General features: G+C 49.5%; 2 protein-coding genes across 3 annotated transcripts in view; both read right to left on the bottom strand.

Moving 5' to 3' along the window:
- Positions 1 to 18,552: 18,552 nt before the first annotated feature.
- Positions 18,553 to 20,993, bottom strand: LOC131206471 (nucleolar GTP-binding protein 1). The gene is made up of 4 exons (XM_058199035.1): positions 20,854 to 20,993; positions 20,447 to 20,721; positions 18,902 to 20,381; positions 18,553 to 18,814 (listed from the first exon to the last, which is right to left on the bottom strand). The coding sequence occupies exons 1-4, from the start codon at positions 20,899 to 20,901 to the stop codon at positions 18,659 to 18,661; spliced, it is 1,959 nt and encodes a 652-aa protein (XP_058055018.1). The 5' UTR covers positions 20,902 to 20,993; the 3' UTR covers positions 18,553 to 18,658.
- Positions 20,994 to 21,310: 317 nt separating this feature from the next.
- The window catches only part of LOC131206697 (cuticlin-4), a 37,803-nt gene continuing 35,577 nt past the window's right edge, over positions 21,311 to 23,536 (bottom strand). For both annotated transcript variants that reach the window (XM_058199363.1, XM_058199364.1), the window contains exons 6-8: positions 22,830 to 23,483; positions 22,606 to 22,758; positions 21,311 to 22,536 (exon numbers count right to left, since the gene is read on the bottom strand). In XM_058199363.1, coding sequence (XP_058055346.1) covers positions 22,339 to 22,536; positions 22,606 to 22,758; positions 22,830 to 23,483 — 1,005 coding nt within the window. In that variant the 3' untranslated portion in view covers positions 21,311 to 22,338. The remainder of the gene's footprint in view (positions 22,537 to 22,605; positions 22,759 to 22,829; positions 23,484 to 23,536) is intronic.

Genomic DNA, 23,536 nt, shown 5'->3' with positions numbered 1-23,536 from the left:
CTTTGAAATAACTTCTCCTTCTGGACTTGACTAGCTATAGTAGCACTTATTTCGCATTACAAAATTATAGAATAATTAAGAGAGAAACGCAACAAGCTGGTTTATTATTTTTGAACATATCAGGCTGTCTAAAAAGTCATGGACGCTTTTCACGATAGATGCCTTTAGTGATCAATCTCTCGTGAATGATCGATCGTACAGTTTCAAGTTAACGAAGGCAAAAAGGAAAAAAATCGGTACATTTTACCGTTTTTGTCCGAAAAAGGCGAAAATTGAAGCTAGGCCGCTGAGTTTGTTCAGGGTATTTGTGGTTCCGGTACCCCAACCGCTACTAATGTGCGTTTAAGTTTTTTTTTATGTTTAAGTTGTACCTCACAAAGGCAGACCCGCCGTCGCAAATGTCGATAAAATCACAGAAATAATCAAAGTTGATCAGCATTTTAGTAATCAGAGCATTGACCAGAGTTACTTGCGCAAAGCTGGATTCACACAGAAGCTCGATGTTTGGGCGCCACCCTATTTACACTAAAAAGCATGATGGCTCGAATATCGATTTGAGAAGTTTTGGCCAAACGGAATGAAATGGACCCATTTCTGAAACAGATTGGTACTGGGGATAAAGGTGAAACAGTTTAACCAGTGGCCAACTTGGTGGGACTTGAAAGGAATCGTTTATTGTGAGTTGCTTCCGTGTAGCCAAACACTAAATTCAGATCTCTACTGTCAATTACTGCACCGTTCGAAGCTAGCAATTTACCAAAAACGACCAGAATCGGCCAACGGAAGATGTTTTGTGTTTCACCAGGCCAACGAAATACTACGCACATCTTTAGTGACTTGCCAGAAAGTCTGGGAGCTTGGTTGGGAAATTTGTATGCATCCACCGGACCTTGCACCAAGCGATTGAAACCTTTTTAACGCATTACAAAATTTCCTGAGTGATGAAAAACTAAAATCAAAAAGAAAGAATTGTGAAAAGAAATTGCTTGAGTTTTCCACCAAGCCTTCTGCAAGAGAGGCATTATGAAGGTATTTTTAAAGAGGCAACAGGCAATTTTCCAACAAAATGGTGCATATTTGAAGCAAATCGTACAACTTAAAGTATCTCAAATAATGTTTTGAAGTTCACGCAAAAAACGCCCATGACTTTTTAGACAGCCTTATGTGAAGTAATCTTCATTCTCCAAAAGCGATGCTGGAGATTTCCGCATGTGTCTGGGCTTATGTTAAATGAGAACTTAATTAGTATCATCACCTAGAGTATGAAAAGTTCCGCCCAGCTGGCGGTACAACAATGTTTAGCTCTTTGAAATGTTTTACACAAGCTTACACAAGAGTCTCAATCCGGGCCATAAACTGAAATTACAGTTGAAAGCTGGAATTTGAGTACTACCGCCGATGCTCCGTTGAAAACTTAAATAAATTAACGTAATCGCAAGACATTAACAAACCATAACCTAACACACCTAGCAACCGTCTCAAAACGTGTTCACACGGAAACGCACAGCATAACGCTGCTAACATGGAAACGACCCACCGGCCCACTGCGATGTTGAGCCTTATGGTTGCCGCTGTAGCACCATATGTTGCCACCGGTCGTCACGGGCCCAACATTACACGGTCATGTTTCGCCAGCCGAACGTTAATGGCATTCTTCCGGCTACGAAAAAAGGACATTCTATTTCCGGTGCCCACATCGGTGGCCACACCCGCCTTCGCCTTAGTGGACAGTGGAGAGGCAGTCGTGTGTGAATAAATGATGTTGCATTTCATAAACCAGCGCCGCATGATAAATGCTCTCACCTCGCGCATCCGCATCCGCCGGGTACGGCGGGATGGGCGCCGCGTAATAGATTTTTACATATTCCACCACCCGAAAGCCCAACTAACCCACCACCCCCGGGGCCGCCCGGCTGATCCCCTCCGCCGCCGTATGGAAATGGAGTTTAATAAAGTGTGTGCACGCGTCGGTTCAAGTGCCATAATGGCCGGAAATGTGACTTTGCTGGCTCCGGTTTGGCGCGCAGTGCATTATGGTGGGCTTAGGTGGGTAGCGCGCGTGTCCCGTAGCATCATCCACTGGGGCAACTTCGGGGCCAACATAGAGTGTTTAACGCCATGAGCCTTTTTTTTTTCCTTGCCACCCAAGGTTCAGGCGAGAGAAGCGTTTGGAAAGCGTTCTGGTTATTATGTTTGTACACCATAATGGCGCAGGCCGGGGAATTATGTGCCCTAATGAGTATAATTTAGAATAAACACGCTCACCAGGCGCCAGGCTCGCGCAATGAGTCGCATCGATGAATAAATTAATTTTTTTAATAAAATCGTTCCATCTCTTTTGGCCACCACCACCGACGGGTGAAAATGGATTTCGCGGGCCATTTAGTGTCATTTAATTTTGCAACAATTTGAATTAATAAACGGGCCGCGGCCATGTCAAAGCGCAGCGCTTGCGGTGCAGGCATCACTCATCGGTTTAGCGGATCGGTTTTCGGGAAATATCCTGGCCGCCCCGCCGCGATCAAAGCTCAACCGGCCACCCTTCCCTGGTAGCCATTAGTGCTCGTTATCGCGTTATTTAATTATTGCGAGTGAAATCCCGAACTCCGGCCACGTGGGCTGCTGGTCCCAACATCATCCCCTACCCCGCAACGCAGCCACGCAGTCTCGGCCGGCTCGTGTGGCACCAGCGCATATTTAAATACCCGAAAGGCCCAGCACCAGAGCCCTAGCACACACACGGCCAACCAGCATCGCCGTGACTGTGTTAATAATTTATTTGGAGCGCTTCAGCGGATTAAGTGAATGCCGCAAAAATGGCTCCAATTTGCATAAGCGCAATTTGTCCGCTCGGCTCATGTGGTAGGCCGGGCTCGGGCGTTTCCATTTAAAGCCCGACAAAAATGGCGACTCATTAAAGCCCGCGCAGGGCACCGGCGCTTCGGACTGTGGTGCATCGGCCACAGCATCCAGGTCCAGGGGGCTGCACATGAAAACGGCAGAAAAGGGTTTTGTTTTTCTTTTCCCATAAGAGTATAAGAAGAAGTCAGTGGCCAGCAATTTGGGGTTATTCGGTCTGCGGCAGTCTCTGCAGTGCAGTCGCGACCACTGCAATGCTGTGCGCTCCTGATGAGCGACACCCGGTCCAAGACAATCCGGTTCCACGCTCGCATACGCCTCCGAATATGGTGTGGCCATCAAACTGAAGCACGGAAAGCACGTTTCATTCCGCCCCTTCGGTAAACTTCTTGCTGCTCCCAACAAACATTATTCAAGTGCTCAGATCGAACATTAATATTTGCCAATAGTTTCCAGATAATCATAAATCGTCCCAATTCGAATAGTGGCAGCCAACTGTTGCCATTCCAACGGAACAGACGGAGCCGTGGAAAAAAGTGCTCCGAACCCCAAACCGTTCGCTGCTGTCGGGTTTGCCTCGTTGATGGTGTGCCAAACACTGGTTGGCACTTGGTGAATGATTTTTCGAGATTTCGAGAATCGTTTTCGATAATTCCCCTTCAATCCTGCTCAACGAAGCCTTAGCGTGGAAAACTCCGGACGGTTACCGAAATCATTTCGAATCTATGCGAATCTCATTAACAGCAACCATCATCCTTAACTTAACGTTGCACATGATTATAAGCTATGGACAGGGCCCAGTGGTCAATGACCGAGCTGCGTGCTAAATTTTTCCACCTCTCCGTAGAGAATATTTGGAGCATAGTTTGCGACCACGGCGAGGAATCGCCAACCGAGCCAAAGTGCCGATTAAAGGGCCGTTTGCGAGTGGGTTCCGGCATTTTCCACTAGATTAGCCCCGCACAGCCCGACGAAAAGCCAGAAAAGCCATTCGGCCCACTGTTCTTCGGTCCGGTCCGGTGCATGATAATGGCAGCTAGTTCCGGCTGCCAACTTTACCGTTGGTCTATTTTTCCGATTCTATTTTCTGTCCCCTCAAGACCGATGCCGACACCAGAAGATGATTGTTTTTTTTGTCCTTCCCTTTGACGCACTTAGTTTGGCCGCACATGGCACAGAGGGGGAGGGGGGGCGTTACGCCGCGCTCTACATTTATCTCCACGGTCCTCGATTTTCGGTCGATTATCGATTTTTGATTTTACGATTATTTTTACGATCGGAGGATTGAAGCCGATCGGACGGGTCGGTGGATCGGTGGATGGGAAAAGATGAAATTTTGCATCAAAAGAAGCATTGAGCTGAGCTCTCCGAACAGAAAAAATACGTTTATTTTGAGACAAGAAAAGGTAAACCTCTAAGCCAGCCGTGGGAAGGAAAACTTTTTTACCTTCCACTCCAACGAACCAGCATGGTCGGTGTTTGATGGTTTCCGTCAGTCTATCGGAGGCTGTCTGACGCGGCCCAGGCCGAGATAAAAGTTGGGATAAGCTCGTGAGTGCTTTACTTTGTTTGCTTTGCTATTATAGCTCATGTTGCGCCTTAGCTCATGTTTATCCTCGCGGAGCTCGGCGTTTGCGGCTCGGTGCTCGGAGTGAAAGAGAATTTTCCGACATTTGCAAAAGGACATCCGATACGCGTGTAGACCCGATGCGGTAGCCAATTACAGCTATGGAAACAAAAACATCTAGAACCACCGTAAAAGAGAAGAGTTACAGTCTGTCGCTAATGAAGCCAGTCCAAAGCAACCAGCCACTGTGCGTTTTCACAGGAAGTTCAGTGGAAATTTCAGTGGAAACTTTACTGAGCAAATTGTTTCTTGTGCCCACTTTCTGTTACTGGATTTGCGGTACGAATTTTCAGCAAACTTTCCGCCCCCCTCAGTCCGATCATGAATGGGACGAAATTTATTGTGAACTTTCCACGACCTTCGGGACGCTCCGCTCCGGTGTCGGACCCTCATTTACGGTGGCTACACCTCTGAACCAGGCTTAAAATCAGGTTTTTCTCCCGAGAGTCCGCTAGACCCTCGTAGCCATCGTGGCGTAGGGTCCGGCCAGAACGGAACCGCACCGCATTTCGGTTCCGGAAGCGTCTCGGAAGAAATTCCTTAACCATCCGGGGAAATCCGCTCTATTATCTTCAGCATATTTTACACCGCTGTGCTGTGGAGTGCTGCTGCTGCTGGCAAAAACCTCGAAGCGGACCCAAAGCCGGGGCCACGTCACGAGCCAGATGGTGGAACGGTTTTCTTCCTCCATCGAAGCAAATCAAATTATTCACTTCCAATCTCGTGACGCTGGTGGAAAACTGGTGGCCATTCCCGCGTGGATGATGGGTTTCGTTTTAGCGGAAGGAGAAAGGACGACCGGGACGAGCTATAGGCAACAAAACAGTGACCGGGAAGCCGGGTAGAGGCGATGGGCTTTCAAACCGGTGATAAACTGTGTTTCTAGGCCATATAAAATGGTCCTTGACGAGCACACGAGCGTCTGTGTTTGTGTGTTTTTTGAAATCGAAAAACGGTCCCTCTCGACGGACGGTGCGAACGGATTTCCGTTTATCGATCGTCCCGGACCGTGGCTGGTTGGGCTTTGAAGGAGGCTTTCTAATGGAAAGAAAAGGCCCGCAAAATCACCGCACCGGCATCACCGAATTCAAAAGGATCCTTACTCCAGCGAAGGCGATTTCTTTCGGCATTCCATCGACACAACACCGGTCACAACAGCCACACCACCAACAGTGTCGCCACAAGCCCGGGTCCATTTAGCGCTCGCCCAATCCCCGTCGACCATCCATCCAGCGGTCCTTCGGTCCCTGAAGGTATCCCTGGCCGAGCTAATCAAACGCGTGCACCGGCATGTTGGGCCCACCCACTGATTAGAATACGATGTTTCGGATCCCAACCAGCCCAGCCGGCAGAAACCCAAGCGTTGCCGTCGTCCTGATCCCGGTCGTCGAGAGATCCATCCATCGAGAACTTGTCCCGCCCCGTCCAAAGTGGATTATTTGTCATTTAGGATGAAAATGCGAGTTTCGCTCCAGGTAACCCCTTCCGGCGGGGCGACGGCGACAACAACAAGGGCCGGTCGGCCGAACAGAGGACCCTTCGGGAGCAGTGACTTTGCACTTCCCACCGAGGCGCCCGCTTTTCGGTTAATTGGACAGTTAATCCCCAAATATTCAATCAACTGTCCCACCGCCCGCAGCCGGCTTGCTGATGCTTAATTTCCGGTGCCAGCCCGAGCTGCCCTCTATTGAGCGTTATTCAATTGACGGATCAATTGTTTTCCTGCCCATCCCATCCGGCGATCGGAAGTGCCGGTGCCCGTGTGCTAATCCACTTAAACGCGTTCCTGCAACATCATCAACTCCGGTCTCGGTCCGGCCTGTCCGGGGCTGGATTATGTGGGGCCTAGGTTCCTGTGGCCCTGCTTGTCCGATCGATGGGAAGCATTTCATCAGCCGCTCTTCTGCATAGCCCTTGATCGATGACGGATGCGACACGCTAAGCCCCCAAAGCGTTACTTTCATTAAAGTGTGCTACAAAAAATGCGGCAACCGGTTCCAAAGGAGTCCAACCAGTGCCGGATCGGGCGTAAGGATATTTCGATTTGACGAGTACTTTGATCGTTCCCGATCGAAGTCGGAAATGGCAATAAACAAAGCGAACGAAAGGGCAACCCAGCGTTAGGGACATCAACCTTTGGAAAGGTCTGGCGAAGGACTTAATCCTTGAACGGTTCAAGCCGGTCGGAATCGTAATTTTACCGCAACAACAACACAACAGTGAACTCACTCAGCAAATACCCATCAGCAACGCACATCGGCGCCCCCATCGAAGAAAGAAAGGCGGATTGCGACCCACGACGCAACACACAATGGCCAATTATTTTGATAGGTACCGAGGAAATGATATCGTTTTCCGCGGCCACACTCCCTCGCGGAACCCTCGCTGGGTCGGGGAAAAACAGAACCCAACCCCACCGAAGCCCCCGGGCTCGTATCCGTGTATGTGACGACCCGGTTCTGTTTATTCATCCTTCACCTTTTCGGTTGCGGCATTCGGCATCCTTTCTGCCGTCGTCGGCGGCGGCGGCATATGTCACATCGGTCGAGGACGAAATATGCCGCCGGCCCCGTCGGGTTTCGTGCTTTGCCTCTATCTCTCTCTCTCTCTTGCTGGTGCCGCCGACAACAACGGAACGGCTCGATGATGCGTGAAGGAAATATGCGCACACAATTTTATGCATCCTGAAACATATTTTTCTTCTCCGCAAGCAGCTCCAACTCTACACCGAAATCCAACCCACAAAGGGAGAGTGAGAGAGAGAGAGATAGAGAGCGAGAAGTTGATAAAACCGGGGCCCTCCAAGGGACGACGCCAAGGTCTGTGGCGAGATGAAAAATATGCACTATCGCCACGGTCCGGGCCCTGGGTTTGTGGGCGAGCTTTCATTTTGTGATTTCTGTCCTGCCACCAGCCTGGGCCGCGGAGGGTCGGTGGAGGGTGCCTACCCCTCGCCCACCGCCCTCCCCGGCGGAGTGTTTGAGGTTAGGTTTGAATTTATGAATTTCAATCTCGCCCGTCACAACGTCGCATAATCAAGCTCGTCAAGGAGCATATCTGTTGGTTGGTGGGGAAGTTGGGGGGAAATCAGTTGGAAGACGAACTCCTTCGAGATGACAAACGGCACACATACACACGTACGCACACAGAGACAGGGACATTCGACACCAAGCCTCTCCGGAGATCAACCGACGGCGCTCGACTCGTGGGTATCGAGGGCTTTAGCTACTTATGCTATTTTTACTGGGAGCAAGGAATGATGGGGAAGCTGAAGAAGTCCCTTGCTCAAGGGTCCCATCGCTCCTAGAACTGTGCCACATTTGCGGTGCACCTATCATACTGTTTTCAGGAAACTTACGGATACAAAGGTTATTCAAAATTACGACTGTGGAAATTACATCTTTACTTATTCTTCTAAATTTGTTGTCGTCACCTTCAAAGTGGTCAGAGTTCTTTGCATTACACCTATGCTTACGTTTGTTCGAATTTTTGAAAAGGTCTGAAAGGTCCTTTTCAGCAATAGCCATTAAAACATTCATCGTTTCGGCTCGGCTCATATCTCCATTCTGGACTCTAAACGGTGTGCAAGGAGCGGCCTCTTGAGTTTAGCGATTGGTCAGAAGTCTCATGGTGCTAAATCAGCTAAATACGATGGTTGCGGAACGATCTGGGTCGAGTTTGTGTCGAAGTGAAAATGTGATGTAACAACTTCCTCGTAGCAACTTTCTGCAATAAACAAAGAAAACCCGTGTCCCGTTTGTTTCTGATCACAGCAGTACTATATAAAAACCATCAATAACAAAATAATAATTATGTTAGAACAAAAAAGGAAATAATGAAATAATGAAGCAATATTTAAGTAAGGGCAAAATAAAACTGACTAACCTTGAGCTCTTGAAATACGGAAAGTACCATAACTTACTAGTGAAATTCATTTATTATTCGCGCCTTCCTCATTTTATGTTGCACATCACGGCAATTTAACAATCACTTTAAATCGGTCACATCGTAGTTTCCGTGCCGTTGCTAGGTTGCTTAGTGAGGACGAGACTTTTCCGGTTGGCACTTCACTGTCTCAGAATATGGTTTCTAAACACACACACGCGCACGCACATATAACAAGTCCTTGATTTCCATTGCACACCGAGTCACTTGCCTCTATCGTTTTGTTTGTCCATGATCTATGGGTCGCCGTACAGCGCTCAGCCACAGGCTCCTTCCTCGTGCACGGACTTCGGAATTGGCCCCACAGAACGCACGTGATTTATGATGACGCCAGGGGCTGCCGGAAGTGTGGAACTGACTGATATGGCAATGAAATTCCAACAGAACGTAACATGAATCAAGAAGCCCACTCCAATGCCTGCTGAAGTCGTTGCTTACGTGAGCGAGTGAACGTCCTTACGCCCGTCGGTCGCAGTCTACTTTGCTTTGGCTCGAATTGCAGTACGGATGATCCTTTTACACGCCGTGCCCGAGACGAGGCGCGTCTCATCGATTGGCCCGATCGAGGTCCGTGTCCGTCTTCGCAGCTCCCGGTACAATTTATTGAATTTCGAGCATTTCAAGTGAGGCCGGCCGGCGTCGGCAAGTGTCGGCTGGGCTGGGTTTCCCCAAATCTTCGATCCAATTCGTTTTGGAAAACTCACCACGTAGCCACCGGGGGGGGAGCTGAGCTGTTTTTTTTTTTGGACGGTTGTCAGTCGGAGCAAAGTTCGTGAATATTTCGCGACATTTACATCCGATTGGCTATCGAATGGAATGATAATAGACCTACAAAAGGGACGCGGCTCGCCGTCCTTGCCGTGCCGTGGGTGGCCAGCGGAGCTGGAGTCGTTCACGGTTTCGAATCGAATCGAGCCGAAATCGGGTGCAGGTCGGGTTTTCGGGTTTATTGGAATGACATTTCAATTAAAATTTTCCTCGTCCTGCGATGCGCCTTTTTGGAAGGCGCCCTGTAAAAAACTTGCGTCCTGGGAGCGCTTCTTTCGCGGGATGAGCTTCGGGGTTTTCGCAGTCCATCCGTTAATAATTGAATGAACCGGACTGGCGGGTGTCATAATTTATGGAGCACCTGCGTAGAATGGACTTCGGAATTGATTCGCCTGCAAGCGCGCGACCGTTTCCAGCGGTGAAGTTTAACGGACTTTACATTGTCCTATCCGATGATTGCCTTTTTACGATCTTTATCGATGGGACCAACGTTAATATGATTTAAATATATTTTTCAGATTTCTTATACACATTCTGTATTCGAAACAATTTTAGGACACAAACAATCATTATGGAAAAGTGCGGACCAAGTTAATAATTTAGGTCTGCCTTTAGCGGCGCATCCAAACTCGAAATGAGGACAAACTCCGCTGTTCAGTTTTGTGGACATTCTGGTGTCCTTGTTTGCTTTGACATTCTCTTGCTACCGACATTTTCATGTCGATCAAGCTCCATGTCCCCAGCATACGCTCCGGCAGCCCGCACCACCGCCTATGGAGATAAGAAGTAACAATAGAAAGTTCGGGCGAGAAAAAAGCGAGAAACCAAACCGAACACCAATCTCCAGCAGATGGAACTGGGCGCACCGAGCTAATAGAGAAGCAAAACAGACATCTCCAAGTTTCCTGGGACCCCCTGCTTCCAAGTGCTCACCGCACCAGGCCCCTGAAACAAAACACAAGTCGTCAAAAGTTTCGTTGATTGGGGCGTAAAAGTTCACTTCAACTTGGCGCCAAGCATGTCCGCGTCTTGTGGTGGGGCCAAACCCGGCCTTCAGGAGCCATCACGAGCCAGGCGAGTTGTAATGCGTCAAATGGGGGAAACAAAAATATCAACCGTCCGATGTCCGTACGCGGAAGGACCATCGATGGTCCCTGGCGGCGGTGGTGACCCTGTGGTGATGTGGTCACCTGCGCCTCGCTTATTTAATTTCCTCAACTTACAAGCTCTCCTCGGAGTGGCTGACAAACCCAATTTTCGATGTCACCGTCAGTGTCAGATGCCAATGCTTCGGTCACCGCAAAGTGTTTCGACAGAGAACGGAGAGAGCAATGAATTAATCGAAATTAATTTTTGTCCATCTACATTTCGTGCACAGCTCGCGGACAATTATTAGTCATCCGAACACAAATCAACCGTAAACAGTTTCTGCTGCCTGCAGAAGCCTGGCGGCAATCCGAGGACGGCGGACAACGGCGCCCGAAGCGATTGAAATGTTTGAGTTTCCCAAATTCGCGCCTTCCGGACGGTCCTTTCATTCCGTGTGATGGACGCCTTTCAAAACTTTGCGCCGGAAGATAAACCCGGGCGGACTCCGGGGGCTCCCGTGAAACCCTTCGTGACGGAAAGGATGCCCACGATGCCCAACTTGCTACTTTAAAAGGGGTTCTATTAAGGGGTTTTCTCTCGTGTTTGGGGTATCCTTCCGTTTCGACGGTTTAATCTTCTCAACTCGTTAGGCCTTCTTCGCGGTGGTTCACCTTTCGGAGAAGGTTTCGGAGAAGAGGCGAAAGATTTCTATCGAAAACCGTACGTAGCGGTAGCGGTGTAAAGGAAGTCTTAGAGTTGCTCTTCGCCGAGGCCACTTCTATCTAATTCCCAAATCGGACGAAAACTGTGAGTCGAAAGTTCATAATACATGGGATGAAAAGTCTCGGACCCGTTTTTGTTCGAAATTGGCTTTATTCATCAACGTTCAGCGCCGCTCCAACATATCAATACCTCTTTTGAGGCATGATTTATCTTTTGCTTCGAAATAGACCTCAGAGATAACCTCTTCATTGGAGCGAAGTTTCTAACCAGTGGGCTGTTTTTGAGGTCTGCGAGAAGCCAGTAGTTGCTGGAAGCCAAATCTGGCGAATATGGTGGATGTGGGAGCAATTCGAAGGTCAATGAAACAAACTTCGTCTTGATGATACAAAATGATTTTCTTTGACAGATGCGGTCGTTTCTTTGCAATTTCGACATTGAAACACTCAAATAACGCTATTTAATATTCATGGTTGATGGCATTTCCCTTCTCAAGATAGTCGATGAATATTACACCAGGCACATCCAAAATCCTTTTCCAGACGATTGTTGTGTTTTCGGCTACTTTGGACGAGGTTCTCTCGTTGCTCTCTAGTCAGATGATGATCGTTTCGATTCCGAAGTGAAGTGATGGATCTATGCTTCATCCATAGTCACAGATTGACGCAACACTTTCGGTTTGTTATGGTTTAAGCGTGGCCAAACTCACGCAATTTCACTTTTCGATCATACAAACCGATTTTGTGGATTTTTATTATGTTTTCTGGTGTTAGCGCAACGTTTTGTTGTTGTTTCTGATGGAGTCCTTGTCACGTTTTTCAAGTCAATACTTCTCTTGAACTGTATTTTTCCCATCAAGAAGCAGTGTAAAATTTATACACAAAATTGTTTTTGGTACATTGAAAGTAACAAAAGTGGTGTTACTCTTAGCCCAAAAGCACACAAACTTCTGGTTACAATATCATGAAATTTTTACACCTTTCTTCTTAAGCTTATTACGTACTGAAAAAGCGGCAAATCCAATAACGCTGGCGCTAACATCTATGTATTCGGGACTATTCAGCCCATGTGTTACCTGCAGTTGAAATTCTTTTGCGTCGTAAACGAAAAATTTTAGAAGAAAATTTTGAAGCAATCAAAAATTGGCACACATCGAACCGGCCCGCCGGGAGTGCAGTGCGAGAACGCCTGTCTCATCAAATCTGCGTCTAACCCCGAGTCGGCAAATAAATCGGCCAGCGATAAAGTGAAACCAATCCAATTTAAAGCTGCAGAGAAACGAAACCTTTTTTATGGCTATGGAGAAGAAGCGACAACGCGGACTATCTGCAGTGGGGCGCCCCGTGAAGTGCAATTTGATTGGAGTTCGACAGACCCACTAAAGGATGCGCAATGTTATTGGAAAGCATCATTAAAACCGGAGCCATGTCGCCCGGCTCTCGAAACAAGCGCATAACACCATAATCCGTTCGTTTGACGATCCGAACACGCATCCGTTCTCCAATCGACTCATCCCCTCCTCGAATCCTAATGCTAATGCAATAAAGTGCATTCCGTTAATTAAAATGCGCTCTCCGAATACCCGGCGACGAACGTGGGGTTGAAACTAACACCCTGCCGGTCACCGAGTGCCGGAACGCTGTTTATGTTTTTCCCGGCCACGGCCAAAACGTGTTTTGGGGCCATTTCACGGCTCAACACCCACCCCATGGGAAATGCGAAACCCGCGTGCCGGCCGCACTATCACTTCACGTTTCCACCTCGATTCATAGAAATGTCGATTAATATCAAACATCGCGCGCGTTGACCCGTCCGTGCCGGGCCCCGGGAATGTGGATCGTACGCACGGCCGAAATGGTGGCCCGTTAAACCGTGCGTGCCATAAATCGGGGCTGCCCGTAAATAACTCAAAACAATTAAAAACCACCCGACCGAATGGTCCGGGACCGGACGATTTATCGCGTAGGCCGAAAGTTTCGCGAAAAACCACACGCCCGGCCCGGCCCGGCCCGGCCTGGCGACAACGACGATAGAGGGACGCTTTGGTCCATTTTGGGGAGCGACCCGACCCCCTGTCTCGGTGGGGTTTTGGTTTAATTAAAAGTATTTTATCGCGCAAGAGCCCTGTGCGCAGCGGATCAAATCCATAATCGGGACCTGCATCCACCTGGAAAGCCGCTGGCCCCGTAATGAGGCGACGAACGTTTTGCAACCGCAAGATGACGCTACAGGAGCAGCGCCGCAGGTGAAAGCCGACAACAGCCGTTTCCTCCGCGAGCCACAGGCGATACACGAAATTGGAAAATTTAATTTTCCGCCACAAATATTAGGCAGCGTTTCGCACGCATTCGGCAGGCTCCGGAGGCCACCGTAACACAATTAAACATTTAACGCGCTGCTCGTGGTTGAAGCGTTGTTTGAGAAGTGCCGACGATGAACGAGCTACGGGCCACGGCACCGGAAACCATATTTTCCGCCACACGACTCCGGCGATTGTCATTCGGTTTGCCTGAGTTCGGTGGAGTCTCATTTGCGCGGAAGCTCAGCAAGGCATTTTGGGGTTTATTCCGCTCGAAAGCTCTTCCATCGCGGAATGCGCTGAGGTTGAGTGTTCGGAAGCATTTGCCTCCGGCGGCGTAACTTTCAGTATGCGTGGTCCCAGAATTTGTACTTTATTATAGTTTCTCTTTAGAACTCGGTTCATATTTTGTTGAACTACAAGTTGAACTTCAGACGGTTTCGGAGGATGCTTTCCGCATTTGGTATGTGGCCTACGTAATGTGGTAGATCGATTCGAAATCCTATTAACTAATTGTTAATAGGATTTGGAACAGAACCAGAACAAGTAAAGTTAACAATATGTATCCACACTCTAAGAACACCAATAGTCCATTCAGTTCCCATGAGAAATCGAAAGACATGTTAGCGAACGTACATTAAAGTATTATTCAGTAAAAGTTATTTACTTTTTGTCTTATTTACGCAGCACTTTCTGCGATGCCGATTGCATTATTTTGAACTACTGACTCCTTCACGGTCCACAATCGGTCCGATCGATCCACTTTCATCGATTGCTATCAGCTCGTCTGAGAAAAAAATCGTCTAGATCTATTACGTAGCGCCCATCATTAATCACATGTCCTGCGCAAAGTCCAGGGTCGTTGCGTAGCACAGTTCTATTGCGTCTATCGAATGACGACGTTGAGAAAACATTTGGCGGGTTTGGCAAACAAATTTCGCACAACGAGACGGCGCCAGTCCTCGGCACGCCCCGAAATGCAAATCATGCCCACAATTTGGCTCCCTTCCGGCTTAGAACCGGCGTCCGATCAATCGATTAGTCACTAGAAGGATCCGTGATTGAAACCTCCCGCGGGGGGGGGGCCAGGGCTCAGACTCAATAAACATCGGCGTCCACCAGCATGAGCCGGCCGTTTTTCAATGTCAATGCCAATCGCTCCGATCGACCGGGGTCTGGAATTTAAATCATTTTGTTTTGTTTTCTAAACCCGTCGCGGGGCATCATCACCATCATCCATCGCTGGCTGGCGTGTTTGTAAACGCCGAATGATCATTGCTGCTGGAACCGCGGCGCGGCGAAATCGAATCGCGCGATCAGTTAACGATCGGAACGATCGGTCCAGAATTCACCCGTTCTTGATTGGAAAAACCGAAACATTGCATCACCACATGGCGTCCTCTTGGTGTCCGGTGCCGTTTCGTGCCGATCTCAGTTGACCAATATTTGTTTTTGTGTGCTCTAGTTTCTCGGAAGAGAACCAAATTGAAGTGGATCTGTTTTAAATCTACCAACGTTAAACGATGCCGTTTGTTTGCATTTGCAGTGCATGTTTCAACAGTTGCACTTTCTAATGCATACAATCTATTCGTCAATTTTACCACTCAAACCTCAAATCAGTTATCTATAATACAACAACGTTTTAGTCATAGTGCTTTATTTAAATTGTATTCCAAATTAAATTTCGTTACTTCGCTGATCACTTTCGATTGAAGCATAATTTAAACCCCGATTTAATAGCTACCAATTTCCAGTTTAAGTGTGCTTTACAGCCCTCAACACTGGCCATCGGCAAACTGCATTCGCATTGAACACTATTTTGTTGATAATCAAATAGAGTTAATAGCGACCATTACCGCCTGAGGATTACTGCAACAACATTTGCCACAAGTCCGAAGACCGAACCGATATGGTTTCGGCGCGGTTCTGCATTCGGCAGCATCCCTAAACTCACCCAACGTCACGTTTTCGCGTTTCGCTCGCAAACGTTGTTTGCCCTGGTTGGCGCTATAACCGTTATTTCCTCGCTCGAATGTTTCCAATCGAATCTGAAACGAAGCTTGGGTTTTTGTGCCGTCTATTGGCACCACAACAGCCGCGCACGGCTTCTAAAGCGCGGTTCGCGTCTAATTGATCCTGTTAACCTCATCGTGATTCGCCCGCGACTTCGGGACTTGTGGCACAAATGGTGGGACCACTGCAATCGGCAGTCCGCGAAGTGATGCCAAAGTTAAGACGATAGTTCTTTGCCGCTTCTGACGTAACAATCAAACTTCTTTATTGGCCCCCGAGTGTGTTCGCACTCGGAAGCGCGCGCGAAGGAATCGATGCCACGAAATGGATCCGGCGAGGAGGCTGGATTTGGCCCGAAAAGTCTTGAAAAATGGAAAAGGTGCACCGATGCTAAGCATCAAATTTATCTCCCACGAAACTCGTTCAGTCGCCGTTCAATTGCATCTGATATTGGCAATTCAAGGCCCCTCGTCGGAGGTGAGCTGCTGGATCCATTTTCTGGGTTCCAACAACGTACTCACGAGCGGCTGCTGCCGCCAGGATCTGCCGGGCTGGGCGATGTACGGGTACGTGCTCGTCTGCCTGCTCGAGATTCCTTCTTCGCGGCGGGCCCTCACGAAAGTGCCATTCTTTATCACAACGCTGGCAGACGCTGGCGGAGGAACAGTAAAAATCGTCCATAATTTTCACGTTGCACGGAGCAACAAATGAAATGTGACATACTTAATCCGATTACCCATTCAGAGTGGGGCGCCCGTCACTAGAGCTCGGCGCCAAACGATGGCACTTGAGACAGTTGACGGTACCGCTGCTTTATGGTAATGCATGTTTTTAATGAGTTTGATTGCTCACGATGCCGTTTGATTACAGCATAATCCTTTTATCTTGCGCATCGCCATCATTACGTAAACGCGCGCTTCAGACGCCTGAGCCACTCGGTTCGTCTTGCGGGGATCATGAGAAGCACTCTCGAACAAACCACAGAACTTACTTCTTTATCGTCCATCAAAGCACTTTTGCAAACTCTTAAAGGATGTCACTGAATGACTTCCAACTTTAATATTAATTATAGTTCATCGTGTAGAACCGCGCCAAACACCTCCGACACCTTCGCTGATTGCATTTTCAGGCCATTAACTTGGGGCTACAATGTGCGAACGGAAATTATCTTTCAGTAGCACACAATTAAGTGCTTTATGTGATACCATAGCAAAAGCATAAACCATTTTTCACTTACACTTCTCCGATGCGCGCGGGCGGATGATGACTGTAATCGAACGCGAACCGATAACCGAACACGACCATTACGAGCTCCCCCTTGTTGAAACGATCCACGCACGACGACGCTGATCCGCACCTGCTCCGTAGCCAGGATAATAAGCATTTACGTATCGTAACTTTCGAAAAGCCAAAAAAAGTCGATAACGAAATCAGAAAACCGAATCGACTCAAGCGCCCGCGTCAATCACTTCAAACTTCCGGCCATCCCGCGTGGATTGCAAATTGTATGCTTTATGCACCCCGGAACCACGGACCGATCTTTTTTTTGTGCAGCACAATAAAACGCAATTACCAATGTTTGCCATCCAATGATCGGCTGGTGCGCGGTCAACGGAAAACCTGTCACGTCAATGTTTAACCAATTAAAAGCCACGGGGCACCGCACACGTGCTATCGGATCCGCCGCATCCCCGCAGTGTACATAAATCATAAAATGCACCTGGCTGGCTGATGGCCAGCGGGAGGGGGAATGGAGTTATTTTACAACACTCCAAATTCCGATCCATTCTGCCGGGGTTCGGCGGACGATGCCGCCCGTCTCCGGTGGGCTGTCCGTCGGATGGGTGGCGATGGGGTTTGGAAATTATTTGCAACATAAAAAATAGTGGCCCACGCCGATAAGAACCGACCCCCCAGAACCGGTTCAGTGGTGTGGATTCCAGTTTCTCTTTGAACTGCAACTGCCACTCGATACGGACTGCCAATTGTCACGTCGTTCACCATTACGCAACCTACGGGACGGGTTTGCTTTTTATTTCACTCGCTCGTCTTATCAATAATTTATTACAAAGGCATACTTCAACGTTGCGAAATGGTACGCAAGCGTAAAAAGCCATCTGCGAACGCCATAAGAATTAAAGGTAACCCCCAAGGCCCTTACCGATTGCACTAATAACCACCCGACCGTAGATAGAACCCTGATCCGGTGAAGGGTGATCCAAAAACCGCCCGGTTCGCCAGCTCGTTTTTGGTCCGGTTTACTGGTTCTTTATGGCGAAAAATGCAACCGGTTCGATAAATGTTATCATCGAGAATAAATTTAATTAATATCTAGTCTAATAAGGTAATAGACACACGCGCCCGGTAAAAGAGGAATGACTCGACCCAGCTCATCACTTATGCCATTACGGGCCGCGCGCCGCGTGGCGTATGCCTTTTGCCGGAACTGGAACGGATAGACGCACCGGTGGGTTGGTTTGTGACGGGTCATGCAGTTCTGAGATTATTACCCTTCCGACACATGTGCTGGTTATGGCCATCCCGATCCTCGGTGTTGCAGATTTCGTATGCAAAACCTTGTTCTGCCTATTGCTCTGCGTACCTCTGCCAGCCAATCGGTTTCCCATTACGATAGACAGATGGTCACATTAATAACCCATGCGCATCTTCGCTATCACCGCCGGCTTCCGGAATGCAGCGGCATAACCCGAGCGCTCCTCTATCGTACCGAACACCGAACATAATTCGGAACGGCAAAAAATGTAAATTATTTATCGAACTACATCGTTCCGGACCCGTCGGTGTGGTGTTTGTCAAACGTGCCTGCCGAGTGGGTCCGTTGCAACAGATGCATCCTATCAACGCAATGCGTCACCCGCAAAACAAACCCACTCGTGACCGCACACACGGGCATCCGGAAGCGAATGTGGAAAAGGAATTTGAGGAACGGACCGACGGAATGTTTGCTGCAGCCACAAGCGCATGTACCGCGTGCGTGTCGGTTCCACCGGAAATTGTCGTCAAAGTGCGTCAGTGTCCGCATGATGGCCCGAACGGTGGCCTTTGTGGCGAGATTATGTTTTCGCGATAATGGGGTGTTACGGATTAAGTGAGGACAGCGTACCAAATTAAAGAGGGTTTCGCAGGGCGCTCATGATGTCCAAGTTCTTTGTTTCTCATTGATCTTAATCTTTTTTCTGAAATCTCACAAAAGTCTACCGCGTTTGGTGTGTTGAATGTGATTGCGATTCAAATAAAATTTATATATTTCCGTGAAAAAGAAGTAAACATATTTCGCCCAAGTCTCCGACGGCAGCTTAAACGTTCCAAACAGTCGCCTAACGACGGTCCGTTTTGCCGGTGCCACGCTTACCAGCAAACAGATGCTTCGGTTTGAGGTCCGGTATGTGACGATCGGCTTCACCTTTGCGGGACATTTTCGTAACGCGCTTCGCAATGTCGTGCTTTGCCATAACCTTTGCCTTTGCTTTAACCTGCGTTTGCGGGAGGACATTGAAAAAAGATTCGTTAATATCATGCAAAACATCACAACAAGTCGTAAGGCCGAGGCAAACACTCACCATAACGTCTTTGATGCCAAGCTCGTGGCCGGGTGTTCGGCGCTTGAGCAGCTGTCCCGTTGCCTTGACGATCGCCGACGACTCGCGGTCCTTCTTCGGTGTTTTCGGGCCACCGACCGACGGTACCAAACTGCGCCGCAGCGACACCTCGCTCTTGGTAAAGTTCGACTGCTCCGTACCAGACATGTCCACGCCGAGGTTTTCCATCGTTTTGCGCAGATTGTCCGACTTGCGGTCGCGCACCATTGCCTGCTTGTGTCGAGGCATGATCGGGCGGCCACTCTTCATCGTCAGCTTCTTGGCATCCTTTAGCAGGAAGCGCTTCAGCCGGATCTGCTTGGCCATCTCGCGAATCTCGAGCAACGTTTCGTCGAGATTGAGTGGCGGCGGATCGTACAATCCCGACTCGAGCCGCAGACCTTCTTCGCGCTCCAGTTCCTCCAGTTTCTCGAAGATATCCGGATCGATATAGTCCGCTATGTTGACTCCGTTCAGGAACTCCGGGATCACATCGTACCGTTCTTCCTCGGCGATAGTCGTGTAGTTCTTCTGCAGATCCAGCGTGTAATCGTCGCCCTGCTCCGCCTCGATCTCCTTCTCCAGCTTCCTCTGCCGTTTGGCGATCTTATCGGCATTGGCAGCACGCGCCGCCAGTACCGCCTCCGGAATGCAAGCAGGGCGCTCCTTGGTGTCCCGCTTTTCCGGCAACGCCACGTGCAACCGATTCAGCAGTCCTTCGAGCTTTTTCGTTTTCAACTTCTGGTCGACCCGATAGCCCAAAAGCCTCTCGCACGCTTCCATTTTCACCTCCATCACACCCTCCTCGGTAGCGGTCGACATCTCCAGGATCGGAATCAGCTCCCGATCTTCGGACAAGCCCTCGATAATGCTGCGCTTTTCGGGTTCCAGTTCATCGAACTTTAAAATGTCTGTTTTGTTTAGCACCAGCACGAGCGGCTTATTGGCGAACAGGGGTTTGATGCTGTCGAAGAGATGGGCCTGTTCGGCGATCGAGTGGCCACACTGCTCCGACACGTCCATCACGTACATGATGCAAGCCCTCAGATGGGCCATCGCCGTGATGGCCTGCATCTCGATCACGTTACGTTCTTCGAGCGGATGGTCGAGAATTCCGGGCGTGTCGATCACCTGCCAGCGCAGATACTTGTAGTCCATGTGGCCCACGTACAAACTTTTGGTCGTGAACGCATACGGCTGGACGTCCACATCGGCCCGTGTCACCTTGTTTAGGAAGCTCGATTTGCCAACGTTCGGGAACCCGCACACGATGATCGTGCGTGTGTACGGGTCGATCGACGGCAGACGGGACAGATGTTGACGTACTTCCTCGAGGTAGGTAAGGTTCGATGCCTGACGCTTCATGATCGTCGCCATTCGACCGAGGGCGACTTTCTTTAGCTGTTTGCAGCGATAAAGTGAATCACCAAACTTGAGCAATCGTACGTAATCCTTGGCCACACTGAAAGGGGGGAACACCAGTTGAAACCTCTGACAGAGTGGGTCACTCGCTCGCCAAAAACTTACGTATCGATCAAGTGTCGGGCGGTGTTCAGCTGGCCCAGCGCCAGCTTGTAGTGGTCCTTGTCGTACAACACGTTCATCAGATCGGCATAGAACGGGTGGACATCGTCTAGCTTCGGAAAGTCCTGGATAATCTGCGTCAGCCGATCGTGAAAGTTCTGCTGCGTGTACTTCACCTTGCGCATATAGAACGCACGGATCCGACTGATTTTGTAGTGCTTGTGGACAACGGTCGGTGTTTTCCGTTGTGTTTTCGATAGCATAATATCGATGAAGGCCTACAAAAGAAAGGTAATCACAGAAATTAGTCATATTTTCCTCCGCCGATCCAAAGACCACAGCCGGGTCTGCGGAGCATGTAAACAATGCACGTCCGCAAGCTCGGCACAAACGACGTTTTCCTTTCTTACCTTTGCTGGTGGCACCACCATGATCTTTTTGAAGTTGTACAAACTCATTTTGGCGAGTTTGTGCGTGCGATTTTCCCCGAAAATACGAAAAATTCAACACAAGCACCGTTCCAACACCGGGAAAACACGCGGTGAGGAATCGAAAAGAAATCGAACTTGACGTTTCGCAGACGATATGTCAAAACTGGAATGTCGAAAGTGAAATGTCAGGTGAAATATTTCACGACATATTTCAAGCGAGATTCGATTTTGAAATGTGATTGTACTAAAACCGTTGGAACGCAATATTGAATAAAATAAAATCATGATAGTCTTTTGCTACCGTAAACAGTGTAAATGTCCTTAATTTCGTTCAAAACAAGACCTACGCACCCATGAAAGGGTTATGTTAAAATTAAGTCTAATTAAATTTCTTTCAGCATGTAAAAAATAGAAAACATGCTACCATTCGTTGTTATATTCACATTTATTTTAACACTAGTCTCTAACCTCTGTGCTCACTAGTTCATTCAGTACGTTTGTTCGTTACACAGTGGGTGATGATTTTTCGCGCAAACATTCCTCTCTGTTCCGTTCGATTGCTAAACGATTAAAATTCTGTTAAACCACCAGACGACGGCCTACAGCGACGGGGGTAGTGTGTCACCGATTCCTTGCCCCTCCTGTCTTTTACTCTATTACCGCGCATCCCCGACGGTAGCCACGGAACCGCAGTACGAGAGAACATTTCCCACAGGTTCGGGAAGTGGTATGTGGTTTAATAAATATGAAAGATATTAAAATTAAAGATACTTTTTACAGTACATCTCAAAGTTGGCAGTTTTCTTTCGGGGAGCACAAAAAACAGTAGATCGTGAAAACGGTAGAAAAGGAGGCTGGAAATGTCTCAATCATATTGCGGTTCTCTGCGGCGTCCAGTGGTCACGTGGCGATGGATCCGCGGCGTACTCTACATCTTACTGCGTAGACTGAGATAGGAAGGAAACTACGTTCGAAAGGCTATCAGCATTAAGTACCCGCCACCTGACTTAGATCGGGAAAGTGAGCGTGTGTTCGTCGGATCTGGCCGGAGCCCGATCCGATCGATAGACCGTGCTAGAGTAACAAATGAGATAGTATGTAGGAGTGGCTAGTGCTAAATGCTAGTTAAACGAGGAGTTAGTTACGCTTTCCAGAGGCCCCCGGTCAGGATCTGGCCGCATCCATCCGGCGGCGCGCCTCTGCGATATTAGCAAAGCAATCTGCCGGGGAAGATTGCTTCGGTAATACCTGTGAACTATGTGGTTCTAATTCTAACTACACGCGGTGGCGTGACACTCCGACAGTGCACGCCGTCCTTGGACTTGGAGGTTTAGTACTAGTTGCGTTCGTGGTCGGAAGGTTGTCGTTCGTCGTGCCCAAAAAAGGCATCACAGTATCTGCGGACGGGGACGGTTCGCTGGTCGGCCGGACGTAGCACTACTCCACCCGAGCGGAGCGCGGACATTAACTACTATGCGAGAAGGCAGTGTTCGTGTAGGGGCCACTGTAGATAGAGCTGCCCGAGTTGGACACGGACTTGCTGCTGCGGCGGGCGACGATACACATCACCGCGAGGACTACGGCCAGCATCAGGCACAGGCCGGCAATGGCTATGGCAACGGCGAAGCTCCGCTGGGACACACAGATGGCGTCGTCCGGTGTCTGGAAGGGATAGACGAGCACTCCATAAAGCACTTGGGAGCTTGGGAGCTAGCTAACGAGATCGCTTACCCGTTCCTTAAACACCGAGTCCGCGTCATCGCCGAGCACCTCAGCGTTCTCGTTCACGTGCAGTCCGGAGAAGACCTCAATCGTAGCCGGTTGTCCTTCCTCGTCCGTTTGCCGTTTCGTGCGTTTGGCACCATTGCCCGAGCAGGTCGGTGTCTGCAGGAGGAGACGAGAGAGAACTCCTTCAATATTCGTGAACCGCGGCACCTTGTGGCACCGGAACTCACCTTGTGACAGTTGGTGTCCTGCAGCTCGCACAGCTTCACGTTGCACTGGTAGTAAACGGACGACGTGTACGGGAACTTGTGGGCCGGGAAGGTGACCGTGGCCTTGCTCCGGTCCGCCGTGTACTCGAACGGGCCCAAAATTTCGCTGTCCAACGGGCAGCCCTGCTCGTTGATCAGCTTCTGCTCGCCCCAGCCGAGCCCGTCCCGCACCAGGCAGTCGGTGACGTGCAGACCGTACTCCTCCTGCCGGTCGATGTTGATGACGAGCGTCAGCGGATCGCCGATCTTGACGTTCTCGGCCAGCTTCTCGCCAGCGGTGAAGATCTTCATATGGCAGCCCGGCATCGGTTTCTCGTCCGCCTGCTCGTCTTCGACGGCGATCGGCACCGCCAGCTCGTCCTTGCTGTCCATCGAGCGGCCGTGCTCCCGTCGATCGGTGCCACCACCCTCGGCGCTGGTCAGTGCCTGCGGTCGACTGTCGGCTGACGCCTCCGATGCCACGCCGGACGGCTTGTGGAGCACCGACACATTCTTCAAGGCCGCCCGGCGGCTCTTGTACCGGCAGCGCACGTGGTAGCCTCGGCCAAGATCAGTGACCAGCTTCAGGTGGGGCTGCAGCACGATCGTGTTGAAGAACTCGATGCCACCGTCATCCTGGAAAGGGAACGGAAAGCGGACAAAAGTGAAACCTCGGCGCTACACCGGAC

Source organism: Anopheles bellator, chromosome 1 (genome assembly GCF_943735745.2).
Source record: "Anopheles bellator chromosome 1, idAnoBellAS_SP24_06.2, whole genome shotgun sequence".
In the NCBI taxonomy this organism is placed as follows: domain Eukaryota; kingdom Metazoa; phylum Arthropoda; class Insecta; order Diptera; family Culicidae; genus Anopheles; species Anopheles bellator.
The sequence above is the reverse complement of the archived record's forward strand: the minus strand, read 5'-3'. Positions and strand labels throughout refer to the sequence as shown.